Source organism: Python bivittatus, unplaced genomic scaffold (genome assembly GCF_059951505.1).
Source record: "Python bivittatus isolate LINGU-HERP-01145 unplaced genomic scaffold, Pbiv_v1 ctg000220_np1212, whole genome shotgun sequence".
NCBI lineage: Eukaryota > Metazoa > Chordata > Lepidosauria > Squamata > Pythonidae > Python > Python bivittatus.
In genome coordinates, this window is record NW_028277048.1 from 3986866 (window position 1) to 4010971 (window position 24106).

General features: G+C 39.1%; 1 protein-coding gene across 1 annotated transcript; it reads right to left on the reverse strand.

Moving 5' to 3' along the window:
• Window positions 1-199: 199 nt before the first annotated feature.
• Window positions 200-24000, reverse strand: LOC112540153 (afadin- and alpha-actinin-binding protein-like). Its single transcript, XM_025163880.2, has 14 exons — window positions 22203-24000; window positions 20608-20682; window positions 19185-19360; window positions 18115-18330; window positions 15296-15406; window positions 13497-13632; window positions 11720-11795; window positions 8908-9058; window positions 8709-8793; window positions 6997-7136; window positions 5892-6065; window positions 4339-4465; window positions 1972-2143; window positions 200-767 (listed from the first exon to the last, which is right to left on the reverse strand). Exons 2-14 carry the CDS (start codon window positions 20654-20656, stop codon window positions 638-640), a joined length of 1743 nt encoding a protein of 580 aa, XP_025019648.2. The 5' UTR covers window positions 20657-20682; window positions 22203-24000; the 3' UTR covers window positions 200-637.
• Window positions 24001-24106: the final 106 nt, after the last annotated feature.

Consider the following 24106-nt stretch of genomic DNA (forward strand, 5'->3'; position numbering starts at 1 on the left):
CAGTATGGAAATCACAATTTTTAAAAGAATGGAGAGGTGATATCACTCCAAATACTTGGACCACTGCAAATATTTTTTATACAGATCCTAGGCAAAGCACCCGGCATTCTGTTCTCCTCAAGGTGTTGACATTCAAGAACCTGGTTCCAAGCATACAACAACCCACTCTGTATCAGAACAAAACAAAATTAGAATAGAAACCACACATTCTTAAAATGCATATTTATTTTTAAAAAATAGGAACACCCAAAGAAAACCTACTTCATTTTTATGATTTGTCCCCTCTCTCCACATGCATATAGAGATACAAATGTTAACAAGTACAGTCTAACAAATTTAGGCTGGCTTATTCCTAAAAACTATTTTCACCGATATATTCTGTGCTGTAATAAAACTCAGTTGGATCTCAAAACAGCAGTTCTCAGTAGATCTACTTTTTATGTAGGCATTTCAATGCAGACATGTATTTCTGTTGACCTTTCTTAAGTAGAAGCAACACATTATGTCTAGAATACAAATAAGGGAACGAAATACGTTTCTCAATTTCAGTTGAATAGAACAGAAATTTTGATTTCATGTAGCCTTCATGGCAACATGCACTGAAATTGAATTAATAGTAGCGTGGTGAAAGAAATCCTTAGAAGAAGCTGTTGAGGAAGCGATCCAAGCAATCATCCTGGAGATCATCCTTCACAGCTATTTCTGTTTGGCAGGCTGTGTGTTGGTAGGTTTCTCTTCTTTTGCTGAGCTGTTGGGGAGAATTTGGCCTAAAAAAAGAGAGAGAGAGAAAGAAATGTACTTTTACTCTTCCTTATGGATCCTTCTGAATCCAGAGAACTCAACAGCTTCCAGTTTATGGGAAAGGGGCAAGATTTAATTAAAGGACTCCATAATATATATTTTTTTAAAATCCTGAATCAGTCTCTATCAGTGCAACTAATTCATACACTGTAATTATATATTATGCATTGTGCTATGATGTAATATTTGGTTTCAGTTTAATATGATGTTTGAACCCAACCCTGATTTCTCCAAAACACCATGGTTAAAACAATCCTCCTTAATGCAGTGTATGAACCTCATCACTGTCATTCCCTCTTCCCGCTGCCAGAAAATAAGTGCCTTTCATCTGCAGTTGGAAATACACCCCAAATTAGCTGAACCTAAAAGGGATAAAATAGACAAATTCCAAGTACAGTGGTACCTCTACTTACGAACGCCCCTACTTACGAATTTTTTGAGATACGACCAGCTCTGGCCCCAAAAATTTACCTCTACTTACGAACCAGATCCGCGGCCATTTTCCCTGCTGCCACGCAGTCACGGCTTCCTGTGGGCAAGATCGCGGTAGCAAGGAGACGTTCGGTGAGGCTTGTGGTGTGTTTTGTGGCATTTGGAAGGTTTTTGTGGCGTTTGGAAGGTTTTTGAGGTTTAAAAATAAAATGCATATGTTTCAGAACTGTTTAGCCATATTTACATTGAACCTTATGGGGGAAATTTACCTCGGGGTGCGACCAAATTCGGAGGGCGGATTAGCCGTATTTACATTGAACCTTATGGGGAAATTTGCCTCGTGGTGCGACCAAATTCGGAGGGCGGAACGGATTAACCGGATTTACATTGAACCTTATGGGAAACTTTACCTCAACTTGAGACCAACTCGAGTTGCAACCAGAGTCACGGAACGGATTAAGTTCGTAACCAGAGGTACCACTGTAATATATTTATTAAAGATGCTATTAAGAACTTTTTAAAAATCAAATATGTTTTTTAAAAATGCTAAAGCAAACTTAAAACCTGGACACACCCCACTGAGAGTAGATACAGATATATTACCTTCTGTGTAAACAGACACACTATCTAGATATAATCATAGAAGCTAGAAGTTATTCCTAAACAGGAAAGGGTCACGATTTTAAAGCTACATTAATTGTGTTGTTCAACAAGGCCAGGAAGAATTTAGAATCTTACCAGTTGTCTGAAAGAATTTGCTCTTTGCATATTACAGGGCTACTAGTATTACAGGAAAGCTGTTTTCTTTTAAACATGTCTGTTGGGGTGCAGCATGGTGTAATAAGAAACTTGGGGTATGGTGTACAGATGGGTCTGCCCCACATTTTTAGTCTGGGTGACTCTTCACAATCTGCAGTCGAAGAAAGAAAAAGAAAGAAGCAGAAGTTCTGAAGTCATCTGCTTGAGATCAGAGATTCATTTTGTCCAGCATCCTGTTGCCACCAGCACCATACAGACTTCTTAGGAAGCCTACAAGCAGGGCTTTCTTATTCTTCCCCCGTCCCGACTCCCCACAGTTGACATTAGTGGTACGTTGCTACCATAGTCAACATTAAGGTTAGTTGATACTTTTCAGGCCAATTAACTGACGTTCCAGATGATATGATTAGCATAAAAATAGGAAAGGAGGACCAGAGCATAGAAGGAGGGCATGGTAGGAATTAATAATCAGTAAGTTATGCAAATTAATAAAAATAACCAATTAGGAACTTCCAAAAGCTATAAAAGGTCAAAAACAACTTAGAGAGATAGCACACTTTCATAATACTTTTATCACTATTCCCCATTTTCACACTCACCTACACACTCATCAAGTGACTAGATCAATCCAAAAATATTTCTGAAGCATGAATTTATATAAAATTCATCCATATGTCTTAAAAGCATACTGTTCAAAATATTTTTGATTTGACAAATTTCCATTTTTTAAATTTCTGATCCTTTGCTATGACAAGACTGCTGAAATTCAATGCCAATGAGAAGGCATTTGTCAGCCTGGGAGTTGCCCACCTTAGCTGTGAGCCGCCTTTAGATCTATCTCCAAGAATTGATCTATTTTTTTAAAAAGCCACATAAAACTGTAAACTACGTGCTCTATAAAACAAATCCTATATATCTCTCCTGAATTATTTTTATTCTCAATTAACAAATACATAATCTTTTTAGTTTTCTTGTAAGGAAAATGATCCAAGCCCTCGATCATTTCCCCTTGCTGTTGAAACAAGCAACAGTGTTATTGAAGTACTTGTGACATTACAAAATGTTTTGAGAGGGAAAGCCAGGGATGAAATTAGAATGAAGAAGGCACTACAATAGATTCAGAAAAGATGACCAGCTTCTGGGGTAGAAAAGAAGGCAAGAACAAGGAGAGAGGAGAGGGGATAAGACAGAGACTATGTGTGGTGTAAAATAAGGAAGAACAGATTTTCTTTAGTCCTCCAGAACAAAACAAAAATTGCCCAAACGCTTCCATTGTCAGAAAGCCAATGCTTATGGAAATTCCAGAGTTGGAATGTGGAAACAATTTGTAGAGATGGACAGAGATACATCAATCATTTGCAGCTCAGATTGTTGGAGGCCTGGAGATTCATCAGTATAATCTCATTGTCACCACTTGTCACAGATCAGCATTCCCCAAAGTGGTGTTTTCCAAATGTGTTATAATACACTTTCCAACAGCCATACTATACTAGAATTAGGGAATTGCCTTCTAACACATTTGGATAGAAAACTCCATCAAATGCTTTCTCCCAAAATTCTCCATGAACAGCAATTAATATTGAGAAGCGAGAGGATTGTTTTTCTTTGCACTGGCTTTGCAGAGGACAAAAGGCTTATTGCTCTGCAACAGAAGCCCTGCCCAGGTGAAATGCCTTCTTCCACAGACACTAGGTAAACTCCAAAGATGCCCTTGTCTCTATTTACAAGTTTTAGAGGATTTGGAGGGAAGGCAAACTTTCATTCGTAGCATGAATGCCCCCCAAAAATTAAAACCCAAGATAGAAACAGACCATATCTACAATTGCTTTTGGTAGAGTCTGTCCAAATGGAGACATGTCCTCCAGCAACTGCAAAGGACCCAGTGAAGGAAAAGGGGAAAGTAAGTGGCAACTTCTACAAATCTCAGGCTGCTAATCCAAGCCACATGTTTTGGGATTCATGGAGCTTGAATATTCCAGGAAATGTGAGTCTCTTTCAGCAAAGCTCTACAACATTACTTGACAAAATGGAAGAACCAATCATAGTTCTTTTGGAGAATCCAACCTGATGCTCTCCAAATGTATTAGGCTACGATATCTGTCCTCAGCCAACATCAGGAAGCTGGGAAAGGCTGTTTTAAACGTATCACCTATTTTAAGTATGCATCCTAGGAAAGACTGTAGGTGGCCATTGCCATGTAAAACAGGAAACTATTTGAAGATATTGTTTGTTTATTTATTTGTTCAATTTAGATTCTGTCTTCCCTTCAGGAACTCAAAGTGATATCCATAGCACTCCCTCCTCCCATTTTTCCCATGACAACCCTGTGAAGGACAATGTGGTTACCTTGCTCTTCTCCAAGAGGAAGTGGGGCAGAAAGCCGCCACTTAGTATTTCTCCTATCTAACTTTGGCAATGAATTCAAGAATTCTTGCTTCAGGAACAGAGCCTTCTGTTCTTCAAACTGTTTCCTCTGCCAAGAAACAAACAGGAAATATACTTGTTAGGACTGTGCTGTGCTTTGGATTCAGGCTCCAGAACAGTGTTTCTCAACCTTGGCAACTTTAAGATGTATGAAATTCAACTCCCAGAATTCCCCAGCTAGCGATGCTGTCGGGGGAATTCTGGGAATTGAAGTCCATACATCTTAAAGTTGCCAACGTTGACAAGCACTGCTCCAGAAGATGCTTTGGAGTATGCAGATAGCACCTGCCCACAATTCCTTAAATCAGTTCTGTCTTTTCCTGGGATTGTGCAGTGGCTTTAAGGTGCTCCAAACAAATGCTCTGCACGCATGCCGAAGAATCACGTGAAGCTGAATCCAAAACATTGAGCAGCCATAATCTATTTCCTTTCCAGGATTTCTCTGAATTATTCAAACCAACAAGAGGGCACACTGAGTGACACCCAGAGGGTACTCTTAGAGACATTTTATATTACTACATTTTTCATTGTGTTATATTTTATTCTTCTATTGTAGCTTTAAGAAGAAAAGCCTCTTCTCATTTTCCCTTACAGCAATGCTGGGTTTTAGAAAAGGACAAGCCTACCACTGTATTTTCTTCCTTGTTCCTCTACCCTTAGATTTCCCTCTCTGCTTTTCCATTGTTTTAATTTAAGTCTCTCAGATGAAGCTCAACTAAGATTTTGACCTTGACCTGATCACAAGCATACATTGTTTAAAATTCTTCCTGTTGCCCTCAAAACTTTTGTTAAGTTTTAACGTACATGTATCTCAGTAAGTACTCTGAACTATTGCATCTAGCCCCATCTAAAATTCCTCAACCTCCTGACCATTAAAGCCCCTCAAGACGCTCCCTCTGCCATGGTTTCTAGGATTTCTTCTCCTTTGTTTGCACTGTCCTATTGTCCCTAAGTTTTACCTATGTATAAGAAATGTATAAAAAGCTTGCATCAGAAAGCTGTGAGGGTCCAGCAAGGTGAACAGAGATTCCTGTGCTACACTTCTGCCACCTGTAGAATTTAAAATAAAGTATGATTGCCTTTTGCCTTGCCTACAAGTGCTGCTAATTTCCTTAGCAGTACTCCTTCCTTCAGGAATTTCTTTTGGGGGCCTACAAACACGTTCAAAATGTTGAGAACGCTTGGGGTGGGGGGGCACTGTCACTAAAAGACTGCCATGTAAGGAAAGAGACTAAATATCCTACCTCTCCTCATTTACTGTGAGTTACTTAGCTGCTTCTCCTCTGCCCATGAATATTGGTTGATTTTAACAAAGGCATTGATTTTTTCTTATGGGCTACTGTAAGACAATATCCCCAAACACAAAAGGAGAAGTTAAGATGAAAATCTACTGTAGGTTTTAAAGAGGAATTGCTGCTGTTGCTTATGATATGAAATGATCAGCTTCAACTCAGGGTGGGGGAACAGCTGTCTACCTCCCATCCCAAGCGAATGGCTGCTTCAGTGAAGTTCTTCCGTTCCACTTCAAATGTCTGTTTCTGCTCTTCAAACAGATCTCGCTCCTCCTGTAGCCGCTGCTGTTCCTCTAAGAAGTAAGAGCCCTTCAGATGGGCAGGCAACTCTGAACTGGAGGCAGCCATCAATTGCTCCTGAAAAGGGTTACGTTGGGTGAAAATTACAAATAGATCCATAGGGCTCAAAAACATGTTTTCCATTATGGGCAGGGCAAGTCTTTGTTACAGAGCTATATTGGTTATATACTGGCTTAAATGCTACAACTTTCCTCAGCAAATCCTGGAATTATACTTTGGTGAGGATGATGAGAATTCTGCCATGGAAATTGAAGGGTGTCTCTCACAAAACTACAGTTCCCAGAATTCTTGGGAAGAATAACAAGGCTATTAACTAGATCAGTGTTTCTCAACCTTGGCAACTTTAAGATGAGTGGACTTCAACCTCCAGAATTTCCCCCCCAGCTGACTGGGGAATTCTGGGAGTTGAAATCCACTCATCTTAAAGTTGCTAAGGTTGAGAAACACTGAACTAGATGAATAGAGTGTCTTTTGTTTCATGAACCACAAGAGGGAACTAGAAGGCTAACAGAAGGCAAGGAAATGAGAGTTTCTTCTTTGAAATGCCATAACTGTGAGAAGGAAAGACATTTTCTGGTACTTGGGTATTTTATAGCAGCATTGTTTTACTTACTATGTTGTTAAACTGCTTTTTAAAATAATTACATTCTTGGCAGCCTTGGTCTCATTGAGAAAGGCAGGTTACATGCAAATAAATCATCTGTATTTGTTAATTCAGTAACTGAATATGTAACTAGGTGATGTCAGACTAATGCAGAGTCATCTGTTCCCTTTAGCTATAAATACTGTATTGAAAGAGAGGAGAACAAGCAGCTGCCACTGATGTACCACAATTATTTACTACAGCTTGGTGGAAAAAACTCCAGTCAAGGCATTGAATAGGGCAGGACATCTTACAACTTCTAGTTCTTCTTAAAACTACCAGACTCCTGCACAAAAGCCCAGGAGCACCAACAGCAGGGCAAAGCAGCTGGAAGCAGCTGCTTACCTGGAAACACTGCTGCTGCAGTGCAATCAGCCCTCGGCTCTCCTCGATCTCGTTCTTTAGTTTCATTATTTCCTTGTCATGGTCTGTCACAATGACGACAGGGGTTTGCCCATCACCCTCGGACATTTGGCAACCCACAGCTGGGGAGAGAAAGATGAAAACAGAGACTGGTTGGATGTATATTTTACCTTCCAGAACCCAGACTAGGGAATATTTAGGGCAATTTAAGCGTACTAGATATACATAAAACCTTAAATACTGAAACCATATTTAAATGTTTTTTGAAACCAGTATAGCTTGGTTAACAGAGTTGGGCAGCTGGGTCTATGCCTTTTAGTGTCACCAATCTATCTCTATTCTTTCTTTGCATGACAAAAACGATCAGAGTTCACTTTATAGGCTTGTAAACTATGGCAAATTTTAAAGGCATAAACATCAGAAATGTGCATTTATCTTATGCATTTTTTAAAAAAAGCAATGCACTTATAACCAACCTTTTTAGGTGGCAATTAAATGCTTTACAGCAATCTGATGTATTGGAAGTTTTTCACTGGTTGCCTTCCTGTCACCCCATGCCTTTGCTTCGTAACAACTGCTAAGTCACACTGGAGTCTAGCAAGAACTCTGGACCATGTTTTGATATAAGCAGCTATGTTTGTTTTCAGTAAATGTACTTGAATGAGAGGCTCTTTCATTTAATGTACCTGAGTTTAAGCTGCTTTTGGATTAGACCCAACCAGAAACAAGACTCACTAAAACAAAACGGGTAAGTCACATGCCATGTCAACCTGGCAAAACTTTGCCCTTCACATCTCCTTTGCAAGCTGAGTTCAAGACAAGGGGAGACTTTTCACACACTACCATGTTAGTGCCCATTCCAGAGCACCATACAGTGTCTTACAGCTGCTCTTAGCTTACATATTGCTGTTAAATCATTTATGGAATATTAGAAAAACACAGCAACGTGGAGCATTACTGCTCAAGGTTCCAGCTGCTCCTGCTGTTCCCTCCCTGCACAGAGCTTACCTCTCTGCTTCAACAGCAGCCCAGAGTCGCTGTCTATTGGATAGGCTCAGATTTGGGGGATTCTCCTCTTTGCCCTTTCTTCCCTTCCAAATATTTATTATACTGCTACAAACCTTTGGTATGCTCTGTGTGTGTGTATTGCTGTTTTGACCGACTAAACATCAAGCATACACCGGAAATAGAGGGAAAAACAAGATCTGTCTTTCTGAACAGGCCCAGAAAAGCCAACATTTCATTCTAGGAACCAAATGCCACTCCTGGAAAGCTCCCAAACAAGCATAAAAGGATCTTCTCTGCTCTCTATATTTGGCCATTAGAGATGTTATATTAACGCACATGAAGTTTATTATTATTATTTATTTCTCAGGCAATTTCATTAGTTATTTTGGATTTTGTTATTAGAGCACTTTAGTCCGGGCTGTCTGTTGATTTAATATTTCTAGCTGTTTTTATGTCTTTTTAGTTTTGTGTGCCCTCCAGAGTCCACTGGAGTTGGGCAGCCAATACATTCAAATAAATATATAAATCAAAGTGGCAAATAAACAAATTGCAAATAGTGTACCTTATCTCATATCCCCTTCATGAATATATTCAATAGGCTTTAAAATCCACTGAAGTTAGCATCTATCTTTATTGTAACGGCAGCAAATTTATCTTTGAAAAATGTGATGTGGGAGTTACTCTACCTTGGCTATGACGAGATTTTATGATATTTCTGAGCCTGCTCCACTGTTCCTGGAAGGACTTGTATGGACAACTTTGCTCTGTGCCCTTGAGACAAAAAAAAAAGAAAAAAAAGCAGAACACCAAAGAGGTTCAAGGAGCTCAACCAGAAGGTAAAGCTATAGCTACCAACAGCTAGAAGTATCCCCACGAAGCCCTTACTCTGGCGCTGCCCCCATCGGTGGACAGCATCTGCTCCAAGTCTTGGCTCACTTCATTCAGTAGCAGTTTCAGTTTGGCATTCTCAAAAGCCAGACCCTGTTCCCGTTGTTCCTGCTTGGCCAATTGGATGCAGTAGAGCTCTTCCTCCTTTCTACAAGAGTAGAAAACAAAAATATACACCTGGAATATTGCCAGCATATAGCTAAATATTCTTTACTCACCAACCTTTGCATTAGTGTGAAGTTCCCAAACCATTCCATTGTAGTTTTCCTCACACAGTTCAGCTCAGTTCTTGACCATCACCTAGATAAAACGTGAGCTCAAAACCTGGTGATGGACACATCTGTGTTATTTTCTTGGCCACTATATGGGAACCATTTGCTGTTGCCTTCTTCTGGGATGTTTCCCAACTTCCCAGGCTCATTTATAGCCCTGGAATTTTCTGATTTCCCATCCAAGTACTAACCAGGCCTGAATCCACTTAGCTTTTTCCAAAACTGAATGTACAACAGCCTGCTGGAGCACCACCATCTACTTTGTCATTAGTAATCCACCACCCTCAGTATAGCCAGGGTTGTGCATAGATAGCAATTTCATGCAAGTGCTAGAATGGTCCTTAGGAATCTCCATTCCTAGATTTGAAGGTTATAAAATATGCTTGAAAATGTATTATGGATGAAACTTAGCAAAATCTCAAGTATAATGCCGTCCATTCCTTTATAAATTATGCAAAAAAAATTCAGACACATTCATAAAATTTGCATGACTAGAAGCATTACAGAATTTTTGTCTTGATCTTTTAAAAACTGAGTACTGTAGAGAGTACTCTACAGAGCTACAAGGGGTCAAGTGAAGTTGTTGAGCATTAGTCCATAGAGTCAAACATCTCAATGGCCCTTAACCACCTAAACACAAGATTCTCTCTACTATTTCCATTCTTCTTAAAGTTACTGAGATTGAGAAATACTAGTAACATTGAGTTGGCATTAGTACCTTTGTCCCAAGGGCAAACAGAGAAAAGTCAAATGACTAGCATGCATCATAGCAGGTCACAGAGAATGTGTAGGAATGTCACACAGAGAAATATAGGACTTCTCCCTGGAATATAAGATGCCCTTCTCACTGATTATAAAAATACACAATTTTTTTTGCATGCAGTAAATAAATCCCAGGAACTGATATCTCTGGGTAAGACTGGAGGAAATCCCCATTTGAAATCTTGGAGAATTGCTTCCAATTTGTATAGCTAATAAAAGCTACCTGAAGCTGACTGTATTCAATAAGGTAACTTTCTAAATTTTTATTAAACAGTAACCTGATAATTTTCTGTTGACAGGCCAAATTCTTCCTTTTTTTGATATAATTTTATTTTAAATTTTTTTTAAAGGAAGATGAAAACTAATATAAATTAATATAAAGCAAGAAAAAGAAAAGAAAAAGAAAACAAAGAGAAAGCTAAAAGTGCAAGAAAGGGGAAAAAAAGTAAAAGAAAAGAAAAGAGAAAAGAAAAGAAAAGAAAAGAAAAGAAAAAGAAAAAAGATACAAATACGTGGCTTCCAATCTTCTTTATAGCAGTTATAAGTAGAATTATAAATTTACCTCTTACTCTATGGCTACAACATAACTCTCTTCTTTCTATAATCTATAATCATCAAAGCATAAATCATTAGTTCATTTTTTCCTGTTTTATGCAAAAAGTCCATAAGGGGTTTTCAGGCAGCAATAAATGTAGATATTGTCTTTTCTCTGATCAAAGAAGTCAATTCAGCCATCTCAGCAAGTTCCATCATCTTCACCAACTATTCCTCCATTGTGGGTAATGCCGAATCTTTCCATCTTTGTGCATACAATAACCTGGCTGCAGTTATCATATATAAAAACAAAGTTCCGTGACTTTGTTCCAACGGTTAGTTCATCAGTCCCAAAAGAAAAACCTCTGGTCTCAATTGTATATTAATCCTTAAAATCCTCTGAATCAGTGTGTATATTTGAATCCAAAATTTTCCAGCTTTTTTACACATCCACTAAACATGATAAAAGGTCCCTTCTTGTTATTCACATTTCCGGCATAAATCTGAAGTGCCTTTATATATTCTAGAGAATTTCTCTGATGACATATACCAATAGTACATAATTTTATAAAAATTCTCTTTAAGGTTATAGCATAGTATAAATTTCAATCCTTTCAACCACTATTTTCCCATTGTTCCATCTGTATATTATAACCAAAAATTTTAGCCCACTTTATCATACATTCTTTCACTTGTTCTTCTGTTTCACTTTTCAATTAAAGTTTATACATTTTAGCAATTATATGTTCATCACTGGTACACAATTCTGTTCCAAACTCAATCTTACAATGTTCAAAACCATAAATTCTTTTATCTACTTTAAATCTTTCTAATAACTGTAAAAAAGAAAACCATTGACAACTATATCCCGCTGCCACCAGTTCTTCTCTTGATTTTTACATTCCCCTTGACAAAATTCTAGCATCTCATGATAAGTTTACCATTTGTGTTTGCCTATTATTTCTTGTCTATTAAATGTTTCTCGTGCTGAGAGCCACAAAGGTGCTTTCAGGCACAACCCAGGTTTGTACCTATTCCATATTCTCAATATGGCACATCTAACATCATGATTTTTAAAATCCACATTAACGCTTGACTTTGTTGTACCACAAATATCCATGCCACCCAAATCTCAGGTCGTGTCCTTCTAGCTCCAATCGAGAGGCCAAATGGTTCTTCCAATGGTTTTTCAAAGCCACATCTTCCTGAACGATAGGTAGAGGCAGATGCCACCAACTTACCTGCCCAGGGATCTACCAGTTTTCCAGGTGGCCCTCTTGCCATCAGCCCGAGGAAGGACATTGAGAATTTCAATCGCTAGGAAATAGTAAGCTAGGAAATTAGTAAATGCACTATTATTAATAGTAACATACTTTCCCCAGCCTCCTTCCCCAGATTTGACAGCCAAAATCAGAGGTGAAAATTTCTTCTCTGAGTTCAAGGTCTGCTAGCAAAAGCTCCACGCCATTCCCTTTCATTTCTGCTATTTAAAATGCAAAAGAAACATCTTTCCGCAGAAAGTCTGTCCTTACGTCAGCTTCTCATCTAGCCAGTTGTTAGTTAAATGAATCTCTGTGTTTAAGAGAGAAAAGAAACTTCCTGAATCTGTCAGGTGCTTTCCCAGTTGTCAGAATAGGGTTAGGGTTTTCCTGACCTATGCCTTTCTTAATAAATTGTTTGTTTTACTTCAAACATAATTAATGCCTGTGAGCATTCATTGATAGCTGGGCTAAACCTATACTCTGCATCCAAGACAACAATATTATGAACGTTTACTTTTTAATGGGACCTGCCGCTATTTAATTATTCAGTATTCCTTTACCATCATGCATATCCTTAAGAACACATCTTCCAGCAAAGGCTCCTGCTGAATTTAAATCTCCACACTTTCCTCACTAGCGATCCTTATCATACAGCCCTTATCATACAGCCCTTGCTGTAAAAAAATCATGGCTTGCTGGCTGGCTAACAAAATGCATTTGGGGAGGGGAAGGAGGAATATTTTGAATCTTCTGATTGGCTGATGCATAGCTGATGCCATTTCTATTTTTCCCAGGTACAAGCATCTCTTTGGAAATCTACTAATAACTGATTAGAACTGATCTGGTCATAGGTGTACACCTCCCCAAAAATTGGGCAGGGGGGCAGGGGGAAGCACAGTAACGTTATACACAGTGGTTCTGTGAAAACGTAAGCAGGAAAATCTGGTAGTTTTCTATAATGCAAAAGATCAGCACAAGCTCATCTCGGGATGTGAGTGAGATAAGGTCAGCGTCCCATGATCCAGGAGCAACTTCAGGGTTTCCAGATGGTTCTGGTGCCAATGTAAAAGCAAATAGGGGTTGCCCTTGAAGAGTATCCAGAAGCTTCAGTTGGCACAGAATGCAGCAGCGCAGGCAGTTGTGTGTGCTTCTATAAGAGCACACGTCATACCTCTGCTCCGTGAGCTACATTAGTTGCCAGGTTGCTTCTGGTCCAATTCAAATTGCTGGTTTTGACCTCCAAAGTACTTCATGGCATGGGACCAGGTTATACGAGGGACTGCCTCTCCCCAGTTACATCTGCCTGTCCCATTAAATCTGGCAGAGAGGGCATACTTCAGGTCCCATCTGCTAGGGACTTACATTTGGCGGGTCCCAAGAGGCGGGCCTTCTCTGCCATGGCACCCACCTTATGGAACATTCTCCCCCACACATGTGAGGTTAGTTCCATCCCTGTTAATGTTCCGTAAGTCCCTTAAGACCTGGCTTTGATATCAGGCCAGGGGTCCCAGGGGACTGGGGACACTTTAAGAAGGCTCTTTCATTGTGTTTAATTTACTCTCGCCTGTACCTGATAGTTGTATTTTTAATCATGATTGTTTAATGATTGTTTTTATATATTTATCGTTTTATTTTCATTGTTGTACACTGCCCAGAGTCACTTCATGTGAGATGGGCAGCCATATAAATTTGGTAAGTAAGTAAGTAAATAAATAAGTCTACGATTTTTATCCTCCACTTGTAGTTACTCACTTACTTCCTCTCTTGTCTTTCCTGTCAGTTAAAATCTGGCTCATCTTGTCTTTCAGTCGAAGCAGTTCTTGCTCCTTCCTCTTCATTTCATGGCCATGCTGGTTCTTCTGGTTAGCCAGAGAACTGAGGAGACTGGTGACCTGCTGGGACAACCACGCTTTCATTCAAAGCTAGGGGAGCAGCTGGGGTCTTTCTGCAGCTCCCTTGATTGACCACATTCAGGTTTTCCAAGAAGCAGTCCCAGAATCCAAATGGTTTTTCCTCTAATAGACCACTACTGACTTTCTTCCTCTCTCACACACACACACAAGACAGAAACTGCCCTGTGGGCCAGTAAATTTCAGGCCACGTTGATATATTTAAAAAGCACTGTATTGGGAGAACTATATGGGTAGAGGAGGAAGACAAAGACATCACATATTTATTCAAGTATAGCATTCTTCCATGAAGTTTTTAAATGTAATTATAGACAATTTTTTTAAAGCCACTGATTGGTAACAAAATTATCAAATACAACTGTTGTAGACTTTCAATAAAATATTTTAAAATCAAGTCTTACTCACCTAATGCCAAACATGACTGAATCAAGTAAGTTTGCTACTTACTATGAGCCTATCATTATTTCTCTGTGGAAAGGATGCAAGAACCTAAAAAACCTCCCTCATGCTGTTAAAAAATAACATTCAGGAATAGGAAATAATATATTTTGTCCCTACTGTTTTTTTTAATTAACTCTCAACAGTGTCTTCTTTGTTCCATCTTAAACTCTTTTCTCCTTTTTTTCTGATCACAAATATATTTTAGAAATTTTTCCAATAGGGTAAAATATTAGATTCTATTATGTGCCTGCTTACTTTCTGATCCTCAGTTTGCACTGATCTTGTCCTTATTCTTTATTACTTGTTAAACCAGGAATCTCGGGTTTTTTTGTCTTTGTACTACTGCTATAACTGTTATCTATGGAATTCTGTACTAGCCAATATCTATTCTCTTTCAATTTAAGGCTAATATATTTCCAATAATTAATGTTACTTTTACCTGTTTTGCATAGTGCCTAGATGCACTGATGCATCACTAACTATATTAGGATAGGAATGTACAAAAGCATGAATCAAATCTGTCAGCGTCATTGTATTATCTGTACAAAAGAGACACAGGATGGGCTGAGAGGTCAACTGTTCTTTTAGTATGTCTATGTTTGTATATAGAGGCCAAAATGGTGTTTGCAATGTATATACTTGTCTGAATTATGATTGTGGGTGTACAGGTCAAGTCAAGCCCAATTTAATGATATATTCTTTTGCTGTGTATACTGTACTGCATTTAAAGAACTTCAAACATTAGCCTGGTTTCTTACACCTATTTTTTCCAACCTGTGCTTTCCAAATATGTTGGGGCTATAATTCCCAGAATTTCCAGCTGTTCTAGGCTCAACGCATTTCATCAGGATCAGAAAGTCTGCCTTACAACGTTCAATGGCAACCATTAATAGCATATAATTAAATAAAAATTAGAAGATGAGATTGTATCTAGGGCTCAGATTGAAAGACTTGCAATAATTTAGCTACATTAGCAAGGTTCCAAAAGGACCAGGCATGATGTGATGACCAGTCCATGGGAAGCTGACCTGCATATCCCTTAGTGATGCTTTTGTGTAGCTCCCATTCATTTCAGGGAGACCCACGTGCCTAACACTTCCCGGCAGGCTGCATCCATGTTAACTAAGAGAGAAGACATCCAATAGACTCTTCACCTTCAACATTAGGAGAACTGACTCAATCACTCTTCCCTTAGCTCACTCACCTCCTCCTTTTCTTCTTTCAGCATATCATTCAAGTGTTTATTTTTGCTTTGAAGCTGCTGTTCCTTATTCTGCACAGCTGCAATTTCCCTTTCAAGTGCTTCCACACGTTCCTGGTGGGGGGAGGGGTGGACACAAGAGAAGCAATCACAGCAAAGAATTAAACCCAAAGGGGAAATTTTATTACAGTCTCTTGCCTCATCCCACCCCCAAATATGAATTACTTCATTAATTATATTACAGAACAGGGATAACTAAGATATTAGTGTAGTTAGGAATGAGATTCTCACTGGAGAATAGGAACAGCATCAACAGTGACTGCAGGCATGGAGAAAGGGGGCTCTCTCTCTAGTCTGGGGACAGAACATACATACGCTGTTTAAAAAAAGAAATGCGTTCATCAGTAATGCCATATATCCCGTTGTTTGACTGCTTTTTCCTTTTTTCCATACAAGACGACAATAGACTGACATTCACTTTTTTTTATTTGCAGGAACAGAATGGAAAGGGCCAGTGACATGGTCAATTATGAATTCAGTGAAATTTTGACAGACATTTAATAACTCTGCCAAAATTCAGATACAGTTGCCACAAATCATATGCATTTTGAAATGGAAATCTGCCTGTTTTAATCAGTTGAATGACAATTTTATTTATATACACAGAGGAGGAAATAATTTATCAAAACCTGCAGCTGCTCCGTATCAGTTGTTGCCAAATACAGTCACAATTCACTGCTACTGATACACTGATACACATGCAAACCTAGCATGGATATTCACTTATTTGGAGTACTTTCAAGAAATTATCTCATAATATTTTGGAGCAATGAGTAAAAAGAAGGTGGGGGAAAAAAGCAATTACATTCTGGTTGTGACTCCCATGTATATACCATATCTTTACTTGGGTCCATATACAACCTTTGCATTTGAGACAGTTTTCCAGTTATATGGACAGTGTGAAAACATCTATGATATCAATAATCAAGCAAGTAAAGGAGCTTTTAAGAAAGCTGGGTTTAAATTAAACTCACGCAACTGTCCATGTCCTTAATGGCTCAGAATTATACCTGTCTCTCCACAGGTAAATCCACAGCTTTACCCAGCACGCTCACAAAATTACATGGGTTGGGGCTGTAATCAGGATCATAGCAATGTACAAAGCCCCTCCTGTCCCAAGAAAGAAGAATCCAGTAGACTGCAATATGACTGAAGTCTTCTAAGAAATGCCAGATATTCACATGCATCCCCCTTTAGGACATGTAAGCATCACGAAAGATACTATACAACAGTCACTATGTATTGGCAATGGACAGCTTGAGAGAGATGTACGTGCTACTTCTCTTTATAGATTTACTTTATAACATTGGGAGAACACATGCTGCATAATCCAGAAATCTTCTGTTCCAGCGAGTGTGCTGTTAATGATAATAATCTTGACTTTCACAGATTTGTTATAACTTACTGATCTAATAATTGTCATTACTTAGAAAAATCTAAGGAAGCATTTTGCTTTGCTTAAAGATAATTGCTTTTGCTGCATTTAGAATATTTCTTAAGCACTCATTATGAGCCTATAGAAATGCCGGAATATATGTGTCAAATGCATTTCATATTTCTTAGGATGTTCACTGCCTGTGGGAAAACTGAACTCAGAAGACATGGATGGATTAAATGAACTGAATAAATGTAAATGTACCTATAAATACATACTGTTTCAGTAATCTGTACAAAAAGGAAAAAAGAAAAGTTGATTATTCCCATATTAGAGATTAGGAGATATAAATCAACTTTTCTACAGCCTTGAGTACCCTTTAAACTTTACTCCAGAATAATGTTATGAGTAGAGTGCCATGATCAGTATAAGTAACTGAATGCATTAACAGAATCCACATTAACCTTATTGTCAACATGGTTTTATTTTAGATATTGCAGCCATAAATTAAGGTTTGTAGGAGAGATTTATTTATTTATTTATTTATTTATTTATTTATTTATATTTTGAATTTGTCACCGCCCAGCTCACTGTGAGGTGGCAAAGAGTCAGACTGAATTCTCAGAGATGCAGCCAGTTCATAAACCTAATCCTCTGGGACAAATAGCAACAGAAATCTAATAAATCCACCTCCACAGCTATAGAGCCAGCAGAACTGTCCCCTAGGGGAAGACAAATATAATGGAACAGAAAGAAGAGAAGAGTGTACATCACCAGCAAAGAGCTGTTTATGATGAAGAGGACATCCGAGCAATCCACATTTATATTGTATATTTTGCTTTTGGTAATTATTGGGACTTGAAGACTGTAAACTGAAAGGTACTCTGGTGGAGTTGTTGGGCAGGCATGCAAGAAATAGGGCAATCCTCCATGGCTGTCCCTGTTAGTGAGCCATCTGGAAGGATGAATTCCTGTTCATTTCAAAAGAGCTGTGCATACATTTTCTTGGTGGATTTTGCTTCAAGTATGTGGCTATTGCCATAGGTATTGGTTTTTAAAATGTTTGGATGCCAAAGCATCTTCCAGATATTAGCTAATACATAGGCCACTGTGATGGAATGGAATTATGAAGGCCACACTCAGGGAGGGAAACATCCTCTTTCGTCTCCTGAGGGGCGAGGAAGAGATAAGAGGATGAGGCTGGCACCTCCCTGAAAAATTCACTCTGTTTTCACTGGCTGACTGTGGGAACTAAGTTTCAGTCTGGAAAGATTCTTACTAGAGGTCGTAGCTAATAAACATTGCTGAACTGAATCTGCATGGTCTCCTGGAGTTTCTTGGGCTAGGCCTGACAGCCACACACATTACAGAATCCAGAGGCTCTGACCTTGAGTTTGCTCTGCCGTTCCCTCAGATAATCCAGCTCTCCATCCCGCCGCATCTCCTCTGCCTCCATATCACCTAGCTTGGATGATGTACCTTGATACAGATTCAGCAGCCTGCAAGCACCATTAATCAATTCCAGGAGATCAAAGCCATGCTCGACACCATCTCCAGAACCATCATCCTTATAAAGGGCAGGGAACCCCAGTGCTACTAACTCCTAAGGGTACAGTTGAAACATAGAACGGTTAGTAAAGGCATAAAAGGACCATTCAGCTCCATTGACTTTCCTCTCATTGTTATTTGCTTCTCAGTTACCTGCTCACTTTTTGTAGCTGTCCCTTGATCAAGTTACTCTCATTGTTTTTAAGCAATCTTTTTTCAAGCATCCAGTACAATTCTAAGGGATCAGCTTACTATGAGACCTTGACCAGATCTGGATTTGTTCTTAGCATTATCAAAGTACCAAAACTGCAAATACTTAAAGAGTGAAATTGAGTGAAATTCTTCACCAACAGATCTATTTACAGGTAGATGACTTAGTCTAGCCTTTCAGTTAGCAAGCTGATATAACCGCTTAGAAATTGCCCTTCTGCCCAATGTTACCTACAAAAAGGACAGGATTCTTAATATTTAAAAAAGCTCAGCAAATGATCAGAAGGCACATGTCAGTTGCACATTTAAAACTATGAAAATATGTAGCTTTCTGAGTTATTGTATGCACGAGGGAACACACACAACAGTGGCAAAACAGCATTATCTTCCAGCAGCCAGGCAGAGGGAGAGGGGAAACAGAACCCAGGACCCATTTATGAAAGAAGCATTTGAATCCTTGATTCTCAGTAGCTCATTGTTCAAAGTTGTTCCCAACAAAAAAGAGTCAGTAGCAAAATGTTGGAAGTATCTTAAAAATTCTCTGAGTGCAGCTAGCATATGAGCAGGTATGAGCCTTGCCTGTTGCAATCTGTGGAGCTTGACAGAATCAAAGGAACAGCAGAAAAGGCAGTGGAAGGACATATCAGCAAGGCTTGATGCCTTTTCACACATCCTCTTCCCTGCCCAGAAGATGCCTACCTTACTGAGGTAGGAGATACAGTTATCCACGTTATCACTCCAGCAGACAACATTGTCTAAATCATGAAGGCTTCCCTGTAGCTCCAAAGAGTCAGTGAGGCAGGCTGGACTGATGACAGACTCAGCTGATGAAAGGCCCAGCTCACCTATATACTTGCCTATGAAGCACTGTTCATCTCCGAGGAAAAAGGACAAACAAAATTACAAAAAGTTTGAATGGGGTTATGACAATTAAGAAGAAAGAGGAGCCAAGGGACATTGAGAGCCAGTATCATAGTTGGGGTACCACTCATAAAACTTTGTTAAACAGAAGAAAGGAAATATTTTCTAATGACTCAGAGTAGGGAAGAGCAATGCCATGGCAACTTTCTCACACCCAATTAATTGTTCCACATATTTATGCACTAATATACAACCAAGGGCAGGCCTGAATGCAAGCCATCCACTTACACAGGCATAGCTATACCATTTCAGTGATGAGAGTTACGTACTGATGCAGACAGCACAGCAGATGGCAGCACCCAGCAAACTTTAGTGATTCCCCTTTCAAAATGCTAAGCATTTAATTAGCCCTTGGATGGAAGTCCACAAACTCAGGGTTGTAAGCTAGGTTGGACAGTTGAAAAATATCCCCTAAGGAGGTACGTAACAGCAAATCACTTCTGTATTGCTGTTGTGAAAATTATATAGACATGTCTATGAAATTAATCAAGAGCTGAGCTCAAATCAAGGGAATGTGGAAAGAACAACTGCATTCCCACAACTAATTGTAGTTCAGGGCAGAGCTATAACTCCAAGCTTTCCAATAATTGGACTAGGCTTCCTTCCCCACTACAATAATGCAGACACTTCGGTGACACCCCTTTTTGTTGGAGGAGGAGGAGGAGGAGTCGGTGGCCATAAAGCAGCAAGCACAAAAGTCAACCTGCTGTAGTAGCAGATTGTCAAACAAGGATTATGGACACCCAAACTCAAACCTCTGTTCAGTCAACGCCTGTGTTTGGAGTGTTGATGTTTAACAACTGGATTCATACATCACATTCAGCCATGACTTACCAAATAAACCACAACTGGTTGGATTCCTACAACTTGTTCATCCATAAACTATGGTTCACTAATCTCAACAGCTGGTTTTAACAACATACTGTATTCAAACACCCACACTATATATAGTGTGAACCTAGTGTACATATTTCTGCAACAACAGATTAACATGACTACTCCTCTAGAAGCTTAACATGCTGCAAAGTATCAGTCAGTCTCCCTGGATTATTCTAAGGACAGGGCAGTCAGCATGCATTGCTCTCCACTTCAAAAAGGAAGAGTGAAATGAAATTGACAAAATTAGCAAGCATTGATGAAGAATTAAACATTAACAAATATTTGCTCCTAAAATGCCTTTCCAATTGGGATTAAACAGTACCTGCTAACAGCTCTGTTCTTGGTGTGCCTGGAGTGCTCAAAGATTCCATTTTCTCCTTAGCGTTTATTCAGATACCTTTAAAAAAGCAAGAAATTCTTACATTCCTCTGCAGCATGTCAGATGAGCAAAGAATCAGGCATCAAATCTCTTCAAGACCTACTGTAGCAACTTAAATATATCCAATTTTTGTAATTACTACTAATTGCTGATATGGCTTTACTGGGTCTCACTGCATTGCCCTGTTTTATTTCTAAAATGTTGGTTATTAGTAAAGAGAAGAACTTTAAGAGAGTATGCATTTGTACAAGGTACATTTTCTGGAATTTAGCTAAAGATCCATTATGAAGAGAATTTTCCAGGACATTTGGCAAAGCATTCTATCAAATGTATAAGTTTGCAAATGACACAAAGCTGGGAGAGGTGGCTAATATTTTAGATGTAAGAGAAAAGGTTCAAAAAGATCTAAAGAGGCTTGAGCAGTGAGCTGAAATGAATAGGGTGGAATTTAACAGGGAAAAATGTAAAGTACAGGAGAGAGACCTGGACTGGCAGTAGTACATATGAAAGGAATCTGGATCTCCATGTAACCATAAGTTAAGCATGAACACAAGGTCAGCAGTGTGATGCAACTGCTGAAGAGGAAATGTTAACTCAAGGAGCATTGCTGGCTGGGGAGTTCTGGGAATTGAAGTCCACACATCTTAAACCTGCTGAGGTTGAGAAACACTGCATTAAACAATAGCATCAAAGTCTATGCAGTGATACAGCAGAGTATGTTCAAAGGAGAGCCATCTTCACTGAACAGATTATCATATGTCATAGCAGACATATCACTTACGCTTATCACAGATATGATTTAAACTATCCAGAGTGACAGGTCTCCTTTGAATGTACAGCACTCTGCTGTAGGACAGCATGTATATTGATCATACTATATGCTGATGTTATTATTTAATGTATTTACATCCCAACTTTTAAAATTTTACAAGGCAAAAACATGAGCAAACAGTATCCAGACCTTCCTCAGCCTCCTTATCTGATCATTCTTTCTCTGCATCAAACACGATTGCCATCTTTTCCAACTATTTTATTAACTTGGGAGAACAAATATTAAAGGATCTACATGTGATTGGTGCTTTTCTTCTCTCCAAAAACGTGAGAGACACATTATATACTGGAATGCAGTGGCTAAAACTTTTGAAAGTTGTATTTTTCTTTAATACATGTGTCTTTCTTCTGATCTGTGCATGAAAAGGCCCAACTCTAAAACACCCCGGCCAAAATTTGAGGGGCAGAAACCATTCACTGTTTCCCTGTCTTGCACATGTACATCTCCATAGCCAACTCAACCATAAGGAGTTGACATCACACTAAACCACAGGTTTTTAAACCATAGTTTATGAAAACATAATTGGCTGGGTTTACCACAAACCACAACAAGCTAGCTACATTCTAGTTTAGCACAATTGTGGCAGCAGTCACAATCACATTCACCCAGTTAAGCAACCTTATTCAGTCATATTCGCTTTTCTCAGTCCTCTCTCACACACAAATACTAGAATGAAAGACTGAATGAAGAAAAGATCTAGACCCACCGCTGATAAGCCTCGTTCTCCAAATAACCTACGCTTATAAACTGTCCAGAGAAAACTATAACTATATGTAATTAAAACAGTTAAACCACAGAAATGACTGTAGCAATAATTTAGCCAGCACCGGCTGGCGAAAAAGCCCACCACGCCGTCCTCTTGTCAATCAGCCGAGACCCGGCGCCCGCAATTAAGTTTCCCTCGAACGCCTTTTCTAAAGTCCCCGCCCCTCTGCCGCGCGACTCGCTATTGGATGAAATCCGAATTCGGGGGGGGAATTCTGCTCTTGAAAGCATGCTGGGATGTGTAGTTCCACAACATCGATTTGCTAGGTATCTGCGATTTGAGATAGATAAACCGTGAAAACAACAACCTTCTTATTCTCTTCCTTCAACTTGGGGAGGGAGGAACCTCGGCCTTTTTACAATCTGCTCTACTGCAAGGAAACCAAAGCGACAGTTGTGAGAAACCCTTTTGCTCAATGATTGAATTTGCGGAAGGCTTGACTTGGAAGAGAGTCAAGTCAGTTATCACTGCTTTAAACTTAGAGCAACCTGAGATGAGAATGAATGGCCTTATCTTTAGACTACCAGATGCCCTCCCCTCTATTTATTCACTTATTTTAAATAACTTTATTTAAGTGAAATTTATTCACTTATTTTAAATAACTGCTTATCCCTGTCTTTTAATAGGGAAAGAATAAACCACCTGGCAGAAATAAGGATCATAAATACTGGAAACCAATTAAGCAAGATGCAGTGTGTACAGGGGTTAAGACTAAGGAAGTCCTGGCTCACAGGATGAGCCCAATTTACAGGGCTGTTGTGTTGTGTAAATCAAAAGAGGAAATACTGTGTACAGTGCCTTGGGCTTCTAAATGAAAGGTAAGATATAAAACTAATAGGTTAAAAAGCCTGAAGAAATGAACACATTTTGCTTGGGGTCAAACAGATGCCAGACAAGTCCCTGGAGATCAGTACAGTCAGGGTGCTATCACTTAGAAAGCCCTTTCTAAACTTCCCACCTCCCATTTTACACCTGCGTTAGAACATCAGAAACCTCAGATAATATTTAAAATGAAACTTAAGCTCCCCAATTTGCAGCATGAATTGTTGAGATCCAGCTTTTCTAAACTTGGGTTCCCTGTTATCAGTGGACTAAACCACTTACTACCCATGATCACTGGCCATGCAGCTGTACTCCAAGAACATCCATGGGCCCAAGGTTGGAAAAGCGGCTAACTTCCCTTGCACAATTCCCCAAAGACCAGTAGTACAGCCAGAAAATTCTGTTACACAGCTGTATTTTGCAACAGCTTGATGTAATATATCCAGAGACAAATACTCATCTAGGACCTTGTTCCTGTATCATGTTAAACTTTGATTCATAGCTGATCACAGTAACTGGTTGAGTTTGTACAATATATCAAGTCAAAACTAAACAATCCACCTTGTGGCTTAGTGCTGTATACAAACTCTGCATGTGTAACCAAAAACCGGGGTCCTAGTAGTTGATTGGCCAACTTGCCTTTATCTATCCTTGCCAACGAAATGGTTTATTTTCACAGCAGCTTAGGACGACTGTATGACCATGCAGGATTGCAGCTCAACTAAACAGAATTAACATTTTTTCAATTTTCACTTAGGAATGACAAGTGCCAGACAGAACCACTGTGGTTGATGCCACAGGAACAAAGAAGGAACTAACAATTCTTTCTGTTCTTTCCTGGGGAACTGTGAGCATCTGCACAACTCCCCACATACTTACTTACATAAGCCACAAGAATCAATGCTCAGGATCTAATAAACACACCCCGCTTCATAAAAGCCTTACTTGCACTTATAGGAAAATATACCTGATTTACATGAGCACTGTGACAGAGGATTATAAAATCAAATTAGAACCATATT

Coding starts and splice junctions, on each gene's coding strand:
- LOC112540153 (XM_025163880.2), bottom strand. CDS start 20,656: ATGGAATCTTTGAGCACTCCAGGCACACCAAGAACAGAGCTGTTAGCA. Junction 13,633..15,295: donor TGAAAGAAGAAAAGGAGGAG/GTGAGTGAGCTA, acceptor TTGTCCCAGCAG/GTCACCAGTCTCCTCAGTTC. Junction 11,796..13,496: donor CAGGAAAGACAAGAGAGGAA/GTAAGTGAGTAA, acceptor ACTATTTCCTAG/CGATTGAAATTCTCAATGTC.